The 20,218-nt window shown below is 35.0% G+C and overlaps 1 protein-coding gene across 4 annotated transcripts in view; it reads right to left on the bottom strand.

Moving 5' to 3' along the window:
• The window catches only part of LOC114646468 (plastin-1-like), an 85,918-nt gene that overhangs the window by 17,914 nt on the left and 47,786 nt on the right, over positions 1–20,218 (bottom strand). For all 4 annotated transcript variants that reach the window (XM_028794677.2, XM_051922911.1, XM_051922910.1 and 1 more), the window contains exons 3-10: positions 13,468–13,631; positions 12,418–12,547; positions 11,710–11,842; positions 9,563–9,644; positions 8,300–8,465; positions 5,102–5,244; positions 1,885–1,980; positions 1,452–1,647 (exon numbers count right to left, since the gene is read on the bottom strand). In XM_028794677.2, the coding sequence (XP_028650510.1) occupies positions 1,452–1,647; positions 1,885–1,980; positions 5,102–5,244; positions 8,300–8,465; positions 9,563–9,644; positions 11,710–11,842; positions 12,418–12,547; positions 13,468–13,631 (1,110 nt within the window). The remainder of the gene's footprint in view (positions 1–1,451; positions 1,648–1,884; positions 1,981–5,101; positions 5,245–8,299; positions 8,466–9,562; positions 9,645–11,709; positions 11,843–12,417; positions 12,548–13,467; positions 13,632–20,218) is intronic.

Here is a 20,218-nt window from a genome sequence, read left to right as displayed (position 1 = left end):
ACAGTATTTGGCTACAACATAAATTTTGCAGACAAAAAGCATGTAATATTGAGTGAAGTCTTTTACATTGTAATACCATTTTTTCTGGAAACTTTTTATTTAATTAAATATACAGTATTATTGTCTAAGATTATCATAACACAATTATATTCTCAAACCCATTAATCTAATTCATACTAACAATTGTGCTGAACATGTCCCAGCAGCAGTAGGTACATGGCAGGGAACAGTTCTGGACAAGGTGCCAGTACATCCCATCGCCCACTCACTCACACAATCACCAAGCTCACACTCAGGCCAATTTGGAATCACCAGTTAACCTGCCTTGCAAGTATTTGGAGATGTGGGAGAAAAACTCACATGCTATGGGGCTGTGTAAGAAAGGATCCGGAATATTAAGAGGAAAAAAAAATCAATCGCAATATCATTGTGAGGGATCAGCACAGGTCAAAAGCAGGAAAACAAGAAAATAGCCAGAACATCAGAACTTCTAAATGGCAAAATCAAACTCAAAATCTGAAGGTAAGGCAAGGGTTCAAAACCAAAACAAACCAAGCACATACTAAAATTTTTTTAAATAAATCAATAAATACTTTTGCAGTTTTTTGATCCACTATGGGATGGCTGCTAATGCCAGATACCTCCATTTCATAGCAGAGGCTCTAATGACGTCACCTTTCATAGTTAATTGGTCATATGACAACAAAAGGCTCCAAAATGGTGACCAAAGAAGATGTTGAATATTTTAAAATTAAAATTAATTCATTATAAAAAAATGAGAAAAAAAAATCAAAATTCTTTGTTTAAAACAGAAAAAATTATAATGAACCAAATTATAACATGCAGACACAAGTAGGATGTTTAAACTCCACACGGATAACAGCTAGGCACATGATTCAAACCCAGGATGTCAGATAAATGAGAAAGCTGGGGTAACTATTATGCCACCCCCACAGTTCATGAGTCAAAGTAAGAGATGAGGAAGTCCAGAGTTTTTTTGATCCTTGTTACATTTGGTCTACTCGTCCAAATGTTCTATGCAGGAAGTGGTGCTTTCATGGGCCTAAATATACAGAACATAAGATATTAAAGGGCCCCACCCTCTAGTTTTAAACCTTCTGTGTGTACTATACAGAAAGATGTGTTTGTTATCTTGAACAGAGTAAAGCTAAGCCAAATAATTCATAATTTGATTAAGCAAATAGAAGTATCATAAACAAAAGCAACTTCCTCATGATAAAAATCAGCCGAATGAGTTGACAACAAAATGTTATAATGTTCCCATTTGTAGATCACTTCCACAATGTGCAGTCATTGTCAAAGAAAGGCAAAGATACAGGGAAACTTCCAATGAAAAAATATATCAAAAATCATCCTTTCGAAGAGCTACTTATGCATATGTCATTTGATAAAGGGCCCAACATTTTAAAGACTTTTTTTTGCCTCCTTACCTTCTAAAAGAGATGGGTCATAGCCATTGCTGTTTGGCTTATCTAGAGCAGGAAAGGTGTTGAACAAGTTTGCAACAAATGCCATGTTCAGTTTTGGATTGCCACCCACGACATCTGCAGGTGTAACAAACTGCCTGCAGTCTAGCTTAGCAGCTTGCTGCAGCATGTATTCTGCACGCTGCAAGTCATCCTTCTCCTAAATAGAAAAAAAGTGTCATCAGCATTAACATGAACAATCATGCTGTTTTATAAATTATTTCTATAGTAGTGTTACATTGCTTCTTTTTTGTATTTCCATATTTATATGTAAATATAAAGCACTGTATCAAGCACTAGGAAACCCAGATTTGCAGACTAGTCTTGCAAAAATTACAATAAAATGACAAATGTGATGGAACAATTAAAGCATTGTGCCAGTTGGCTTGGAACATACATTAAATCCAGACATATCAATGTCAATCTTCAGTTCATCGTCTCGTGTCCCCTTTGGTGCAATCTGATTCAAAAGGTGGTAATAGGCTTTTGAATCCTACAACAGAAAAAAAATATAGGCATAAAATGAACTAGTGACTTTACGTGCCTGTGCTCTAGTTGAAAAAACCCACAAATGAAAATTCCTGAGGGCATATATAACTTGGAAGCATTTGCTGACATCTATTGTCCACTCTTAAAGACTTCAGTGATGAGATTTAACATGAAAGGTGCTATACAAATTAAAAATGGATTGATTCATTGAATATTGTGTTTACTCCAAAGAAACACAGAAGGCATAGCAACTTTGTTACTGGAATCACTTTAAAGGTTTCATTGAGAAAAATGGTGCAGGATTTAGACCAAACCAACAGCTGGTAAATCCACAATCTTCAAACCTCATTGGCAACTCAGACAGTTTAACAGGATTATAGAAGAAGATTAATTTAAGAGTAAGTTAACTCCCCAGATAATTGATTTGCATTGTATTAGGCTCAGTAATAAAAGATTTAACAAAGGGAATAAGGGGCTCATCTCCTGGATTTGAGGATAAGCAGCGCAAAACCCTAGTCTAATGACTGACAACAGGCTAGCAAAAAATTTTACGGAATCGATGGAAACCGCTAAAAGTAAAACTACCGTCATCAGTATATCTTATAGTCCTTACATTTACCCAATTTTGTTTTTTTGTGGCAGAGACCATCTTGATTATATAATGCTCCAGCTGGTCCCACATTGTGGCTTTATGTTCAATTCAGAATCTGCTACTATTCACTTATAAAGCTCTAATTATGTGTTACAGATTGCATGCATACAATGCAGTCCTCACACAAACCTGCAGGAGATCCTAGAAACTACCCTTCTCACTTTTTAAATGCACTCCTTTCGGAAAACATAGTCTGAAACAATTTAATTGTGTTTGATGATGAGAATCCCTTATTCTCCTTATCTGATCTGGACTGAAGATGCATCATTTCCCAAGTGTATTTGAATATTGAACTTTAGTGTCTTTTTTCTGAGACATGTAAGTTTTCAGATTTCCTTCCATAAACTGACAGTTTGGCTTTACTTTGCTGCCCCTTTTGCACTCTTTGTCAGTATCCTAATGAATGTATAACTCAGATGAATAATAATTGTTTTTAAAAAAAATCTACTGTAAAAGATGCTATGCAAAATACTTTTAATTAAATATGAAAATACATTGAGATCATTTGTTTTCCAAATCAGTTATTTTATAAGGCACCTTCTGTGGTTAGCACTACATTGCTGTAAAATGTGACAGATGATACTGTGGGGTACCCAGAAGGGAATGCATAGTCACTTGGTCCAGGTCAGCATCGCTCTGCCTTTGTTCCTCAACAAGACATACAAAGGGTTATTCTTTTGAGAAATGCATTTAAGCATAGCCTTTGCCTTCTTCTTCAAAGCCAAATGACTTTGATTATATTTTAACCAAAGTTGACAGACTTCTGTACTGCAGTTTATTTAACTAGATACAGTATGCGTTGTTTTGTATGAAAATTCTGCATAGTAATATATTTTTCTGATGCTGTTCGTTTCTTATGCTGAGAGACCATCTTTAATAAAAGAATGCTATATGTGAATAAACTGAATTGAATTTAAAACTAAAACTTAAAGCATATAAAATTACCAGCACTTTAGTCAGAAAAACTTGATGTTTGTTATGTAGTAGAGCTTAGCATTGTATATAGTCATAATAGGTATGAGGCATTAATACCAATCATTTTTATGTACACTAGTGCGGGGACCTGAATCTTAAAGCTCTGAGCCTACTGGTAAATTGTGCTTTACTGTATTGTGGTACTGTAACTCCTACTGTGTACCATACTATGATGTGTCCGAGACTCCCCAGTTTAGGACAGGACACCTTTTACCTTAGGGGCTTCTCACTTGCTTTTCAGTAAGAAATCAGTAAAACTTAAACAAATGTATACTTGGTTATTTTGCTTCATGATATGCCTATCCTTATTTTGTTACCTTTGCTTTATTAATAACAGAATCAAAATGTTTTTTTCATATCATGTTGTAAAAAATGTATCACCTCTTCCTAAGTGTGTCGTGTACTGTTCATGAGTTCCTCTAAGTGGATGTGGACATGTGAAGTTTATAAAAGTGTTCAGCTATGCACAATAGGATATGCCATATAGTAATTGAGATTGCCCAGAAGTGGAATGCACAGATGCTTTGTCTTTAGGCCAGCCAGATTATGACTATGCTTGTGCCAAAGAACTGTGGATCCTTTGCAGGTTTATTTCTTCCTTCCCCTATAGTGGAAAGTGTATGTATCTTTGATAAACATGCCTTATGTCAGTTAAATTTGTCAGTTTCTCACATATTCCTAAATATTGCTTAATTGACTAGACTGATGTTACTTTGAGTGTTATTGAAACAAGTATATAGCTCTTTTTATTAGTCTTTTACTATATGTTTAAATAAAAATTTACTGTACTGTATAAAACGTGTAAATATGTTTAAATACTGTGAGTCTGTCTTCCAAGAAAGAAATTAAAGTGAATCTTTTATGTTCATTGCCATTCAGTTTTCTTAGGTGATCCTGCTGAAAACCTTCTTTTGAGTCATCTTACTCAAAGCACAGCTGCTCTCCAGTCTTCTATGTCTTTTTTGTTTTGTCAATTTATCTTTCTGGTTTTTCTCTTGTTTGATGCATGTACATGTAAGTTTGTTTGATATTAAACAAAAGTAGACATATGTGTTTGAATTATAATACAACTGTCTGAGCTTGAGTTTCAGCAAGGTAAAAATAGGGTGTTGTTGAACTTAAAAAAAAAAAGCTTTCAGTGGCCGTGGCCCTGCTTTGCTGCACTTGCCAACACTTGCTAATAGCTCTGTCTCCTTCATAAGAGAGAATTCCAGTTTTAATGTTTCCGTCTGTGATTAGCAATGTAAACCATTTCATAGAAGGAAGAATAAAGGTGCTACATAAATAAAACTTATTATTATTAATAAAACTGAATTACAGTATTACATCTAGAAGACTGAATTTGCCATTTCTTGCATGTATATTTCTATGTAATATACACTATACTATTTGTTTCTATAGGCATTAGCAACATCTTATTTTATGGAAATGCTGTTGAAATATATTTTGTTGTTTTCTTTTATTTTAATCTATGTACCAGTTCAAATGAATATTTCACCTTAATATCATCACTGAAATTTCTAATTTTCTCCCAGCCGGCATTGCTCAGGTGATAATTGACCCAGCGCAGTAATAGATCCTCTGGCGAGAGTTTCATCAGCTGTTCTAGGTCTTCTCCCTCTTCCAACAAAGAAATAAGTGCTGAAAGAAAAATATACGTGAAATGTCTTTGTTATTGGAAACTACAGAAAGAAAGATCCATCCATCAATTTTCTACTCAATTTAGGATTATGGAGTCAAGAATATATCTCTCTATTATAAAAGGAAATCCTGAGACGAGACTTTCTCTGAGATAATTTCAGCTCCCATGAGATGAGACTTTTTGCCAAGAGATTTTGACAAACATTTACAACCATGCCCACGGTCAACTCACTTCTCATTCGTGTGAATGCTATTGTTAGACACAGTTTATGTGCTTTCACCTCCAAGTGGGGGCGGAAATAAAAGACAAAGAGTAGAAGACAAAGTAGAACGTAATAAAGAGGTTCAAAAACGTTGGCGCAATACACATGCATAGCAGGTTAGAGATTATGAAAGTACGAAAATTCGAAAGTCTCAAAAAATTGATAGTAAAGATCGCATTAGCGTTAACAAATGGAAATTATTACTCGGTGATATAACGGAATAGTGAAAAGAGATCAAATATATGGACATAGGTGATATGACAGAAGTATGTAGATAGTGTTTGCCTTTAAACTTTAAGTTGGAGACTTGTAGATCGTCTAATTCATGTTGCCATCAGGAAAAGTAGTGTTTCTTCCCAATGATGAGGCGTATCCGCAAGAATTAAAAGATTTGTTGTTTGGTGAAAGTGAAATCCGCATACGCGAGCAGCAGAGTGCATGTGAATGTTATGGAACCATGATTTTCCTTTGTGTTTAAAACACATTCTTTTAAGTTGTTTGGTGTATAGCCTTGCAGCTACCAATTCAACAACATTGCCAGTAATTGCATCACTGTCTGGTTTTTAGCTTGTTGCATTTAGGAGTTAAACATTTATATATTTGTTACCCAGTAGTGCACAATATTGTTACATATTTATTATTATTGGCCTTTATTTAGAACATGCCATAAACCAAAGTGATTTACAAAATTCAATATACATACAGTATGGTGCATTTAAATGTTTGGCAAGCAAATTACCAGGAAACAGAAAATAACAATTTATAGAAGAGCACACAAAATCATGCTATTATAGTTTTTCCAGGATTAAATGATGAACTAGCTATATAACAATAGTACAACTAGTTAACAGTTAATAGGATCTGTCTAAATGGAGACATCAAGGAGTACAAAGGGCTAGAATGCTTAAGCTGATGTGTTAAAGAAGGATTTCTTCAAAAAAACACCTGACCACCTTAAACTGACCATTGTATTATACAGTAGTTACAATATCTAAAAAAGCATGAAACGGATATATATAAAAATTTTCTGTTGCACTTAGACAATCTTATCTATAGCTCATTCTTTGACTATTATACTATTTCATTTAGTAAATGAAAGCAACCAGGCAACCAGACATTCATGCTGAATATTATCTCCCATTTCATCTTCCTTTTGAGGTAATGTACTTATAAAATCATTGCAAATGATGCCTTACAGAGTTTTCTAATTATTGTATACTTATATATACTTACAGACAGTTATCAACCAGGCCACAATAATCCTTTCTATTATCATGATTGCACTGATTTAAGACATAGCCTACTTGTTTAACATTAACAAAGAGTTTGAAGCGCAGTGTTGTAGGAAGCTGTGCTGCCCTTTCAAAGTACCCATGGACACCAGGTTTGATTCTGTCCACATTTGGCAAGCATAAGTTTGCTTGTACCTTCTCAGATATAATTCCACTTTGTTCTAAGCACTGCAAATTATTCAGTTTAAGCTTTGTTTGTGTACCTTTTGATGGCTCTTCTAATGACTTCTACTGCCTCTTTTTGTCACTTTTGCCACTTAAATTGGTTAGTGCTATAAAAATGTATCTCTGGATAGATAATAAAAAAATAATATGTGTGTGACTTTATTTGTTGCCAGTAAGTCACTACTACATCTTTTTTAGAATGAATAAAAAAGTGTCTTTTACCATTGAAAACGTAAAATTAATACAACAACTTTCAACTTCCTAATTAGTTACTAGTATAAAAACATAACAGAAAACAGAAAACCATGAAACATTCACTTGTATGGTGTTTTGCTCATTAACCATGGAGCGAGAGTGTGACAACGTACTGCATATCGATTAGAAAATGCAAATAAGATTCTCACTGTACTCCTAATCTGAGATCCTGAGTTGGCTTGTCATGTGGTGGGTGCAGCAATGCGCTGTATCAGCGCATGCTCCTAACCTCTCTCTCTCTATACATGTGACAATAATGAGCCTATAAAATTATAAACCTATATGATGCCAAATTTGAAGTCGCACATTTCTGCATTTTAAAATAAGCTAAACATTTACATAAATAAGAATTCATTTTTACTTATTTAAATATGCAGTAATTTGCTAATAAAAAGAGCATTATGTAAACTTTGTAATGTTAAAAGATGGGTTTTGATGTTTGTTTATGTGAAAGAAGCAAAGGTAACTTAAGTCTATTAAGGTATCATTATGAAGAAACAACATAAATAAGAATGATTGTGTGATATCAACACAATCCCTGCTAAATGTTCTAACCAATCAATAATTTTTTTATAGTACAATTAACATCATGTGCTCTTACAAGACACTTTACATAGGCAAGAAAATTATAATATACAGTCATGTTTACAAATGAAACCCTATCTTAAAGATCAAAAGCAGCTTTGTAAATAAAAATAAAACTTTTTCTTGTGCTTTTTATTTAATTTAGTGCTGCTAAAATGTCAAAGACAATAAGCACTAACAGACGACAATGGACAACAAACGTGAAACTGTCATCATCACTGTCCAAGAGCAAAGTGCATAGAGATTATAATGAAAAGAAATATTTCTAACATAGCAAAAGAAAAGTTCTGGATTTTGCATTTGCCATGGAGGAACTAGGGCTCCATTGGAGTTATTTGGAAAAGTCCAAACCAAGAATAAGAATACAAAGAAAGATCCTGGTGTTAGTGAAAAATGGATACAAGAAAACAAGAGGAATAAAACTGACATTTTTTCTGGGAGTGATAAAAATGACTACAATAACCACATTTCTCTCAAACAATTTACTTAATATACCTTCATTTCTGGAGATCTCAATATCTGCAAATAAGCCAGCCTTGATGATTTGCCACAAAAGTCCAAGCACCAAGTGAGGGCTCCCTTGTCTTAGATCTTGTGGTCCAATGTTGACAACTGTACAGCCTATAGCAGAAGCGGAGTTTAATCCAAGCACTAAATTTTCCTGTAGAACAAAACAGCACATACTTAGCAGAGAAATACAATATCTTGTGTTTTAATGCTACTTTATTAAATTGGCTTTCAGATTCTGCCCATCATGCTTAAGAGTAAACAGTTGTCGTATGCACTGAGTCACATTTTGTCTAATAAACAATCTTCGGAAAGAAAAAAATATTCAAATATCACAGCACCAAAACATTAATACGAAGAGAATGATGATGTGTTGCATTATAATCAGACATTTCACTGCACTCAGTACACTTGACAGTATATTTGAACTTAAACTTACTATATGTTGAAAGGCAAACACAGGTTAGATTAGGGTTCTAAATTCATCACAGTATGTTATAAAGACAAAATAATGACCTTATCTAGCTAGATATGTCCTCCTGTATTTTTATCTGCTAAATAAATGTTTGACGTTAAAAGCAGAAAATATCTGAAGTGTAACTATCTATCCATCCATCCATTTTCCAACCCGCTGAATCCGAACACAGGGTCACGGGGGTCTGCTGGAGCTAATCCCAGCCAAAACAGGGAGCAAGGCAGGAATCAATCCCAGGCAGGGCACCAACCCACCGCAGGACACACACACCCACCCACACACCAAGGCCAATTTCAGAATCGCCAAGCCACCTAACCTGCATGTCTTTGGACTGTGGGAGGAAACCGGAGCACCCGGAGGAAACCCACGTAGACACGGGGAGAACATGCAAACTCCATGCAGGGAGGACCCGGGAAGTGAACCCGGCTCTCCTTACTGTGAGGCAGCAACGCTACCACCCTGCCGCCCAAAGTGTAACTATTGATTATTTAAAATGAATTTGTAGTAAAATTTTAACCCATACAAGTGAAATATTGTAACTGCTTAAAACAATAAAACATCACTTAGTTCTTTAATTACTGCACAATTAACAGGAAGGCAGATTTGTGTTTTCTATTAAAGGAAATCATGTTATATATTTTAAATACAATCTTGTTGACTGAGTGGGGGAGTGTTGACATGCAAGAACGTGTTTCTCTGTGCTCTGTATACGTGATGTTACTACTAATACTACTACTAAATGCTGATCTCATAGTATTTTTATACACTGTACTTACTGTTATTGTAAATGGCGTGAGCTTCTTTGTATTAATTACCCGCTCATCAATTGTGTCTGGCTGTGAAAAATTGATCAGTTTGCTAAAAGAAAAAAACACAAAATTCCTTAATTATTAATTGAATATTTACTCTGCCTGAGCTGCCCACAAGTGATCCCTTACCACTTATGTGGGCAAATTAGTATTAATATGAAACAATATGCTGTACTGTATTTTGGAACTAGTAGCAGTTTAAAGTGCTTCCCAGACAAAGTTATTTTAAAATATTGTTAACTACTAAACAATACACTAAAATTTACAGGAAGCTGTGAAATTAATCATAAAGGAAAGATAACAGCATTGAACGAGGGAAGAGAAGTAAGAATAATGTTAAAAAAAGGTAGAGATACTTTACTCATTTTTATATGGAATTGCTAGAAGGTCTCATATGTTTTTGTGGTCTCTGTATACCATATGAGTCAGCCTTGCCACTGTAGTTGTATGGATTTTTCAGGATAATGTGGTTTCTTCTCCAATGTCCAAAACATGTAGGTTAGTTCTACTAGCAACTCTGAACTGGCTCTGTGTGAGTAATTGGGGGTGCTCTACAATAGACTGACATCCTCATCAGGAACTGTTTTTTTTGCCTTGTACCCAAAGCTACCATGATAGGATCTGGCTCCCTGATGCTCCACAGTAAAACAAGGACTGAAAATCAATTAATTAATTGAAAATGTAAGTGTGTTGAGCATAAAAATCTGAAAATATTTTGTATAAGTAAAATGTTTTGGCTAATTCATCCATTCATCCATAAAATAAACATTACATTGCATTAGTGTATAAAATGGCACACTACATATTATTTACTTAATTGATGCCCAAAAGTAATTACTCTGTGGGTACCGAAGTGAGACAGGGAGAGACAGAGCAAGACAGAAAGAGGTCATGGAGCAAATGTCTGAATATTAGGAGAGCTTCCAAATACTGATATGGGCCTTTCTCTTGTTGTATGACACTCCTCTGACTGTATTGTTTTTACAAGCCTTTGCCAAATAGCTAGCATGTTACACTATCTTTAAAGATTAAAAAAAATTCTGTCAAAGAAATTTGTGGAAATCTGCAAAGTAAAAGCTGGATCATTATACATGTAACTCATACATTTTATGTTATTGGTGTGTCACAGTTGCATCAAAGTAGTAACAGGACTAAAGCTTTAGGTATCATTGTAACACATTTTTTATTTATGTGAAAAAAGTAAAATCCACACTTTGGTTCACATATCACATTCTACAGGCAGATCCATGTTTGACTCATCTATGGCATTTCAGGATAATTGGCTGCATTTATTTTCCACTCTGATTTAATTATAAGTGTGGGAATGATGATATGCATATGATATGGAGTTTGCTGTGACAAAATTAAATTGCATAAGGACAGGTAGATGAATCTACCTATAGCTATCAACATATTGTCAACATTAATAGAATTATGTTTGCATATATAGGTGCATAAAGATGCAGCCACAGACAGTCACAAGTGGGCCTCTGTCGAGATGCAATAGTACAAACAGGGTGAGTTGAGTGTGACCAGCTCCACAGAGTAACTTCTAGTGTGAGAGTGGCCAGCTGCTTAAACAGAAATTATGAAATTCACTATTTCTTTGATGTAAACTAAATATACCCAAAAGAATATGAAAATGATCGTTTTAGTAAACTAAAATGTAGCAGACCATCGAAAGAAACACTTGCAGGCACATAACATCCTTTGAGCAACACTTCAAAAAATGCTTCTGCCACATTACTCTCATGACTAAGGTCTCACAAAGTTCTATTCTCAGCCTTCTATAGCCAGGTTGGCACTGTAGCCATGATGGATTTAATGTATCCAGTTTTTCAAAAACCTATACTAAGAAAACAGGGGGATATTAGGTGACTTCTGTCTGCACATTTTTAATACCGTACTTGGAATAGGAAGATAATGGAAGAAGGCATTAATGGTCTCATTGAAGTAGGGCTTCACTTAACGACTTATTATTTAATCAGGAATTTGCTTCTATTAAGTAAAACAGAATGAAAATCCTTAGTTATCAAAAATAAACACTTCCTTCCCACATTCCCTCCTACACATGTGCGCTGCCTCATCAAAGCAAACATAGTCATTCAACATACCATAGTAAGATTCCATCACGAACAGATTTAAAAAGACTTCCATTGTTTGGATCCATAGGCAATAAATGTTTGCAGTCAGGATCATTTGAAAGGCTTTTATTAATCCAGTTTGAAAAAGCAACGGTTTCTTCATCTAAAATAAAAAGTCACTGATTAAGTACTGAAAGACAGCTAAGTGCATTATGACACTAAAGAATAAAACTGTTAGCCCTACCAAATCTTAAAGAAAATAATTGCCTATAAGAATGAGCTATAAAGATCTAAATCAGTGGTTGTGATTATTTTTGTTAGGAGGGCAGTAGAGAATAATCCCAGTAGAGGAAATTATAGGCTATTAAATTTTATTGAAATGAAGATATATCTCCAGCCCTGCATCTAGCTACAACAGTAACATGTGAAGTCTTTTACTTGTTCTGCCTCATGCTAAATGTCACAGTGAGGGCAAATTACCATTACCTCTGTGAATGTATGCTAATATACAAGTGTCAGCTTTTGCAGTTAATTTAATAACATCATTAATAAAAAATATGAAAACTAATTTGATTCAATACCACAAAATATATGAAACATTTTATATATATATTTTTACTAGTTGTCTGGGTGGAAGGTGAGGTGGTAGTGTCCTAAAGCCTTGTATTCAGTTAGGGACAATGCAGAACCATTTGCTCTAAAAACTTTCTCATTTATTTTATAGACTCACCTACATACCTGAGTATGAGTGCTGTGTTCCCTCACTGGATATTTGAGATGTTCCTCCTAGTGCCGTTAAACCCTTTGGCTTGTTAATGGCCTTCCGAAAGGTCTTGCTTACCTCTTTGCTTTTGAGTTCTTGATAAAGCTAATAAAAAGGAAGTATAATACAACATGAAAATAACAGAGGCATTTTTAAATTTTATTAATTTTTTCAATCACATTATAATGAATGAAACACCAAACAGTCAAAAATTCACTCAAAAGTGTTTCCTATACAATTTCACATATTTTAAGTATCTTGCACAAATTATTTGAGGAGTTTCACATTCCCTACTACTTACTGTGGAAAAAGTAAGTTCCAGTTGTAGTGGACGGAGAATGGGGAACAGCAAATAATGGACCTGGGAGTCAATGATGCAGTCAATGATGCATGTTTTTGATGGCAGTAGATCAAAGTCTGAATGTCACTGAATATCTGAACATCTTTGCCTAACACTGCAAGTGCACCCCTTTTCAGTAGTAGTGGGTTCCATCTACAAACAGGTTTTTAGGCAGTATGATACTCCATTCTATACTGCTAGGAATTGTCTGCAATGGTCCTAAGAATACAACAGTGAATTTAGGTTAATGTCTTCTCAGTCCTGAGATCTCAGTCTGGTTGGGGATTGGTTAGATGCAATAAAATAAACCATTCAGAGTAGATAGTCACCAACAACTAATTTGTACCCACTATGGCACATATGATAGATAGTATGAGCAAGGATCCCAGTGGTTTACTTTTAAATTAGGTTTACTCCACACCTAAATAAAGAATTCAAGTGGCTCTGAGTGAAAATGATCAGCACAATCTTAAAAGCAATAACTCTTCATAAGGTTAAAGGTTGAAGGACTGAGAATTGAGTTGTAAGATTAAAAAAATTCCAGCTTCAGTCACACACTCCTTCTTTGACCTCCTTTCTCATATCAGATCATTATCCTTATAGAAATTTACAAACAGCAATTTACTGACTCTGAAATGATATGATATAGAATAAAGCTATTTATCTAAGCTATAAAACGAATTACCGATACAAATTCTTCAAAGCTGATCTTTCCATCTTTGTTGTGATCCGCAGCCATGATGATTTTTTCTGCAATTTCTCGTACCTTGTATCCTGGAAGTGGAAGGTTTGCCTCTTTAAAGAGCTCCTGCATTTCATAGTCACAGACATAACCGCTATTATCTATGTCTGTATAAAACAGAAAATGGGAACATTTCATTAGATTAGCTTATTACCCAATTTCCTTATACTTTTCTACTTTATTGCATAATGATTTAGTTAAAAAACAAACTTTAATGCATCAGAAATCAGAAAATAAGAAAGATGCTTTTAAATGGAAATATAAGAGCAATCTCTTTTGATGCATTTAATTCTGTAGTGGATTTGTACTAATGTTTATTGCACTTTGCCAGAGGAAACAACAGAAGGAAAAGAAAAAAGTATCAAATGATGACTGTTTACATCATTTATGCATTTTAAAATCATGCATAAAATTTTTTGTAGTAATACTGCGTTTTATTTTTTGCGTAATGTTAGATTTCATATACTGTATATTTATATTTTATATATACTGATAATGCTTGAAAACAATTACACAGATGTCTAATTTCAAATTGGAAAATGCAAACATGATCTCAGGAGAAAAATATTCTTCCAGTTAGCTGTGAAATAGACATATAGTAGTGTATTGTCATGAACTGAGCAAGGTTTCTTTAGCATGTAAATCAGACAGGTCTGTATAAATGCAGTGTGTGTTTACTGATATCTACGTAGTATGCAGAATCTCTCATTAGCAGTAGTCTTCAGTGAGCTTGTGGCCTCTGACATCAACAATGAAGAATACTACAGACTAGCAAGCAGATTACAGGCTGTTCGTTAGAGCAGCAGCATTAAAATGAAAGAAAAAGTTTTGATGCAAATCAGAATGGTAAGAATGGAAATGAGTAACTGTGCAACCATCTTCCCATAATGAAAAACACTTGTTTTTTGCTTTGGATCAACTAATCATATTCCTAACTCCCACCCTGCCCTAAGCATAAAGAAAAAATGCCTAAAATACCTTGAAAACAAAAAATAAGAATGATCTCTTCATTCAAAAAACAAAAACAGAAGAAAAATCAGTGTCACTTTGTAAAATGTTAACTTACACCCCTTTTCAATGGACAGGATGCATACTGCTGAGAAAGATTCTTCACTGGCTCATGAAAAAAGAAGTGTGTCAGACTTGCTAGGGCAAGTAATCCCAAAAATAAGTCTCCTGGTCCAGTGTAAAGTACCTTCCAGTTTTCATGTAATCATACTTCATTTTCCGTTTGCCAGCAACCCATTAAAATTGTTGTTGTTTTAGTTTCTTCACCTTTTGAATTGTATTTGTTATTTTTGTTATTGAAAATTTTGTCATTATTTTGATTACCCTTGCACAACTTTCTGTGATTTTGTTTTAGCATAGGTGCTACCATTGTACCACAATTTTGCTAATCACATTTCTTGTTTTCCTGCTACAAAGTGCAGTAACAAAAGTCTGCCATTTGAGAAAAACTTAGGGAATACTCATAAAGGAATTGTTCTTGAGAAACTAAAAAATAATATTTGTTCGGGAGTGCAATTTTTGTTTTTTGGTTACATAAAACAATGACTTTAGATACAGAAAAGCACCTGTTTGTCTAAGTGCATTAAACAATTTTGTTCCCAATGAACCGATCTTGTTAAAATATAGCAGTTATTGCATCAGAAGATTTATAAGGAAAAATAAACTTTCATTGAGATATATGAAATGGAATGCACTGAACACATTTTCTGAAAATTCAAAAACAATCATTGAAAAGCTTTGGCAAATTTTTGAACTTGTGTATCTTAAAATAGACAAACATTTCATGCAACTTCAGTTATGGATTTGTTTACTGTTTTAAATTTAACTTGGGAAAGGTTATTTCAACTTGTACATTTTGTATATTTCCCTGTTTTACACACACAATAGATGGTAATGTTGGATAAACAGATCCCCAGTACAAATTAGTGAAATGCTGGGAAAATCACACACACAGCCAGTCACTGAACCTATTTAGAAATGAATGAAAAAGGAAAAGAACTTCATAAGCCAGGGTATAAAGATGACCTCAGCATTTACAGTATGTTACACTAAAACGTTATGTGCAGATTAATTCAATATTTCTCTCATATTACAATGTATCAACATATGTCATCTAGACTTATCTATAAACCATCCACAAACAACAACTGACAATAGTACAAAACATGGCATTTTTATATCACTCGCGTTGGAATATTGTGTTTATGAAAGCTGTTTCAGACACCACAAGTCTGTTTGGTCTCAGTTTTGTAAAATGCTATTAGAAAAGTGGCATTTTATGTACTCAGTTAATACATATAATTATATTCTATTCTCACTTGATATTACTCATTTTTACAAAATTTTAATAAACAAAAATGTAACATCTGTTTCTCTGGTGAAAAATGTAAATACTCCAACTTTCAAAACACTTAAAATCCCTAAATGTATCTGAATGTTGCACCATGCATACATTTGATAACTTATTAGTATTGCTGTGAGCTGAACATCTCAAGAATAATTTAAAGTGATAAAATACAAATAACATGATGCACCTTTCTCTTTTTCCAGGCTACTTGGTCTCTGATAGGACAATTAATATAGTAGGCAATGTATACTCAATTCTCCATTACACATGCTCAGTCTGCTTCACAATATCTAAAGAGCTATGCATACATGATTGTTTTTGTGCTCTACCATAGCCTTATGACCAAAAAGAGAGTTTCTCATAAATAAAGGAACCTATAATATCTCATAATAACTCCTCTTATGGTATAATAAATAATGTGACGCTATCGAGGAGGGCTGATGTTCTCATGAAAATATTTTATGATTTAATTTTTGGGCAGTATTTAAGTGGCCTACTGAAGTACACTCTGATGATGAATAACGTGGCAACTCTGAGACAATTTATGTGGGGAACACACTCTTTTTCCATTGTGTAATAATTGCTCATTAGCTTTGCAGCCAACACACCCCTGATAATTCACTAAACATTGGAATGCATCCGTCACAGATGTCTCATATGTTAGTTTGGTCACTCCCCTGGGCGGTATCTGCTATAGGCTTGGACAGCAACACCCAGGACATTACAGCATTTATCAATATTTACTTTTAATTGCTACTGCAGTCAAACTCAGAGGCCTTTTACTTCTGCAGTGCTTTGTGGATTTGTTGGTAGTTTTTCCTTGTGCTTTCTTTACAGTTTTTTCCTCCTACAGTATAGGAGAGGATGGCAGCAGGAATTTTAATTGCATTTAGATCAGTTGTTCGCACCAGTAAGGTATAGTGTTTATCTACTAAGATACAGATACATAAATAAACACATTTGCCAGTGGTAGCTTTTACTTTATGCTGATGATTTGTACTGTACCACAGAACAAATAAATGATATCTCCCTGAAAAAATACTTGTAAAAAAATACTTGTAAAAAAATATATTGTATATATGTGTAATATTCAAGGAGACAATGTAAAAAAGGAGCCCATTTTTGTCTTTATTTTCCAAGCCTATGGTGCTACTTTACAAGTTCCATGTATAATAAGGCAAATCACTGAAACAGATTTCAAAGTTGGTATTTGGTCATAAATACAGATTCAAGCTAAAAAAGATTTACTTCTTGAAATGGATGGCTTTCCTGCTTCAGAGGTGGGTAGTAACGAGTTACATTTACTCTGTTACATTTACTTGAGTAACTTTTTAAAAAATTGTACTTCTAAGAGTAGTTTTACTGCACCATACTTTTTACTTTTACTTTTTCCATTTACACATTAGATACGCTATATTTTTGCCAGAGAGAAGTCGCCAGTGGATCTACTGCATGACTGTTTCACCAATCAGACATAGCAACAATAATCACATGACTATGTTTCACCAATCAGACGTAGCAACAATAATCACATGACTCCATTTCACCAATCAGACGTAGCCATGCAGTCATATGACCACACACAAACTTCCTGCGTCTGCAGCCTGTGAGAGACTTTAAGTCATGTGGGACTCCTGTTCACTGCTAAATGGTCACAGGCTCACTGCAAGAACCTTGAGAGCCAACTCCTGCTGAAGCTTAACCATCACTTCACTAAGTGAAGAACAAGCAAGTTTTAACCAAACATGTACAGGCACAGACAGTCATGGTAAAGTAAGACTTCTTGTACGTGCACAAGCTGCTTTGTTATTTTCTAAAATGTTATTTTCTATCAGCTGTGCTATTTTGAGGGCAAGTGTGTGACGATGCCAGTCCCCTACAGACTCCCTCTTCCCACATGGGAGTCTGCTAAACCCACACCGTCGATAGTTATGACAGAGATGAGCTGACATATGAGGATAATGAGGCCAGAGGATGGTGGAAAAAGTGCTCAAGTGCTTTTATTAAAAACCAGTCAAAACAAAAGTAAAATCAACAAAAGTGTCAATGGTGCAATGTTCTAAAAAAACAGTACATATATAAATCCATAAAAATCATTGTGAAAAGTGGGGATAACAAAATCAATAAATAAATCCATTAAAAATCCGAGGTTAAAATGCAGACTAACTCCTCCTGATCTCAGCCCACCTCCTTCTCATTCTCCCCAGCTCACCCATTGCTCGCGTAGCCGGTGGAGACTCAGCAGCCACAAGCTCCTTTTGGCCGACCTCCGTCTTGGCTGCCTCCAGGTATCACAGCCAGACCGTCCGAGGTTGGCTCTCTTCCCTTCTTCCTTCGCGCTCATGTGGTCGCACCTTGGAAGCCTAGGGAGGGCACCTGCCTTGCTCGCCACACTTCACCCGAATGTTCAGTGGGGTGAACTAGCCCCTAGAGTGCCACAGCTAACGCTCTTTCATGGGGCCCCAGCTCGCACTGCCTCCCCCCTCCAGGTGGCCAAATCGTCGTTACCAACCCTGCCTTTCATGTCTTTTAACCTCTTTTCTCCTTTTTTTTGATTCCCCCTTCTTTTGTTTGTGACGACCCGTATATACACTCCTGCCTCCCTGGGCCTTAATCACACGCCGCAGGAAACCAATGAAGCAACTGAGAATGATCACACCTGCACGTGCAGGTGCGACTCTCTCCAACTACCTCATTAACTTCCCGCGGTCGTGCAATTGCGCCCACGGAGAGTGACACGGCTTTATGGATTTGAAACTGGCCTTTTTTTTTTTTTTTTTTTTTGAAGCTGCGGACCCGCAACACCACAAAGTGAATATGCAGTATTATACTGTCAGTGTACAGTATATCTTGTCACTGTAAGTAGTTTGCACTGTTCAAACATACATGTTACCTACTGTAGGTATTGGCTTCAAAAGCTTTGTTGTGAAAAACTGAGATTTGGAACTTTGTGTTATTTGTACATCTTTATGTTGTAAAGATGTTATTTATTTTACTCATTTTTTATTTTATTATTTGGAAATAGCAGAATTTGCACATTATTTTATATTTTTGTCTGCCTTATTACAACATTTCTAAAAAATAAATAATTTATTATGTTGTAACAGTTACTCAGTACTTGAGTAGTCTTTTCACCAAATACTTTTTTACTCTTACTTGAGTAATTTTTTAGATGACTACTTTTTACTTCTACTTGAGTAATATTATTTTGAAGTAACACTACTCTTACATGAGTACAATTTTTGGCTACTCTACCCACCTCTGTCCTGCTTGTCTTGAATACATGCTTAATGTTTGATCTGGATCAATATTTTCCAATTGAAAAGCACGTGACCTGGATAAAATATTCTTTTTTTTTTTTTGCAAGGTAGTACAACTAAAAGGTTGCAGCATTTGGTTTGTCCAATATTATATAGCACTTCTAAATAATGTCTCAGCTCAGCCCACAAACTTCCAAACACATACAGTGGCAGAAAGATTACATGCATAAAAACTATCCTTTACTTGCTGCTCTTTTTCTATGTTGTTGTTAAAAAAGTAATTTTGCTACACAGTACAGCTGTACATAAAGCCCTGGGAGATTAGAGACCATGCTGTGGTAAAAGCTGGCTAAGGGTTTTTCTACCATTTGATAGATAGATAGATAGATAGATAGATAGATAGATAGATAGATAGATAGATAGATAGATAGATAGATAGATAGATAGATAGATAGATAGATAGATAGATAGATAGATAGATAGATAGATAGATAGATAGATAGATAGATAGAGGATAGGTAAATGAGCTCCATCTCCTAAGAAACAAAAGCCTGCTCTGCCCTTCTTTATTTATTTCCTTTGTGTTATGAGACCAGTCCAGCCTATCATTGATGTGGACCCACCCAAGTATTTGTAGCAATGCACCACCTCTACATCCACTCCCTGAATAGTGACCAGGCATAGAGGCTCTTTGGTGCAGTGAAAGTCAATAACCAGTTAATGCAGTACAATGTGATTTAAATCCAACCATAGTGCAAACATGGCCATTTTAATTGAGCGCCATAAGTATTAAAAAATTAACACAACGTTTACAACTCCACTTAAAACAATGGATAGTCATAAGGCTGTTTTGACAGCACTGGCCAACCAGCCCTAATCAGGGCATTTGTCCACCAAACAGACCACACCGGCACACATGGGACCAATTTAGAATCACCAGTTCAACTAAATTGCAGGGGTTTTTGTAATTTCGGAAATAAAGCTACTGTTCATAGACAAAAAAATTGATTGAAATAAATAGTGACTTAGTTTAACATGATGTTAGTGACAAAGAAGCAAGTTATTCTTAATTGGTAAT

The sequence above is a fragment of the Erpetoichthys calabaricus genome, chromosome 2, assembly GCF_900747795.2.
Source record: "Erpetoichthys calabaricus chromosome 2, fErpCal1.3, whole genome shotgun sequence".
Taxonomy (NCBI): Eukaryota; Metazoa; Chordata; class Cladistia; order Polypteriformes; family Polypteridae; genus Erpetoichthys; species Erpetoichthys calabaricus.
This window is presented reverse-complemented; position numbering and strand designations above follow the sequence as displayed.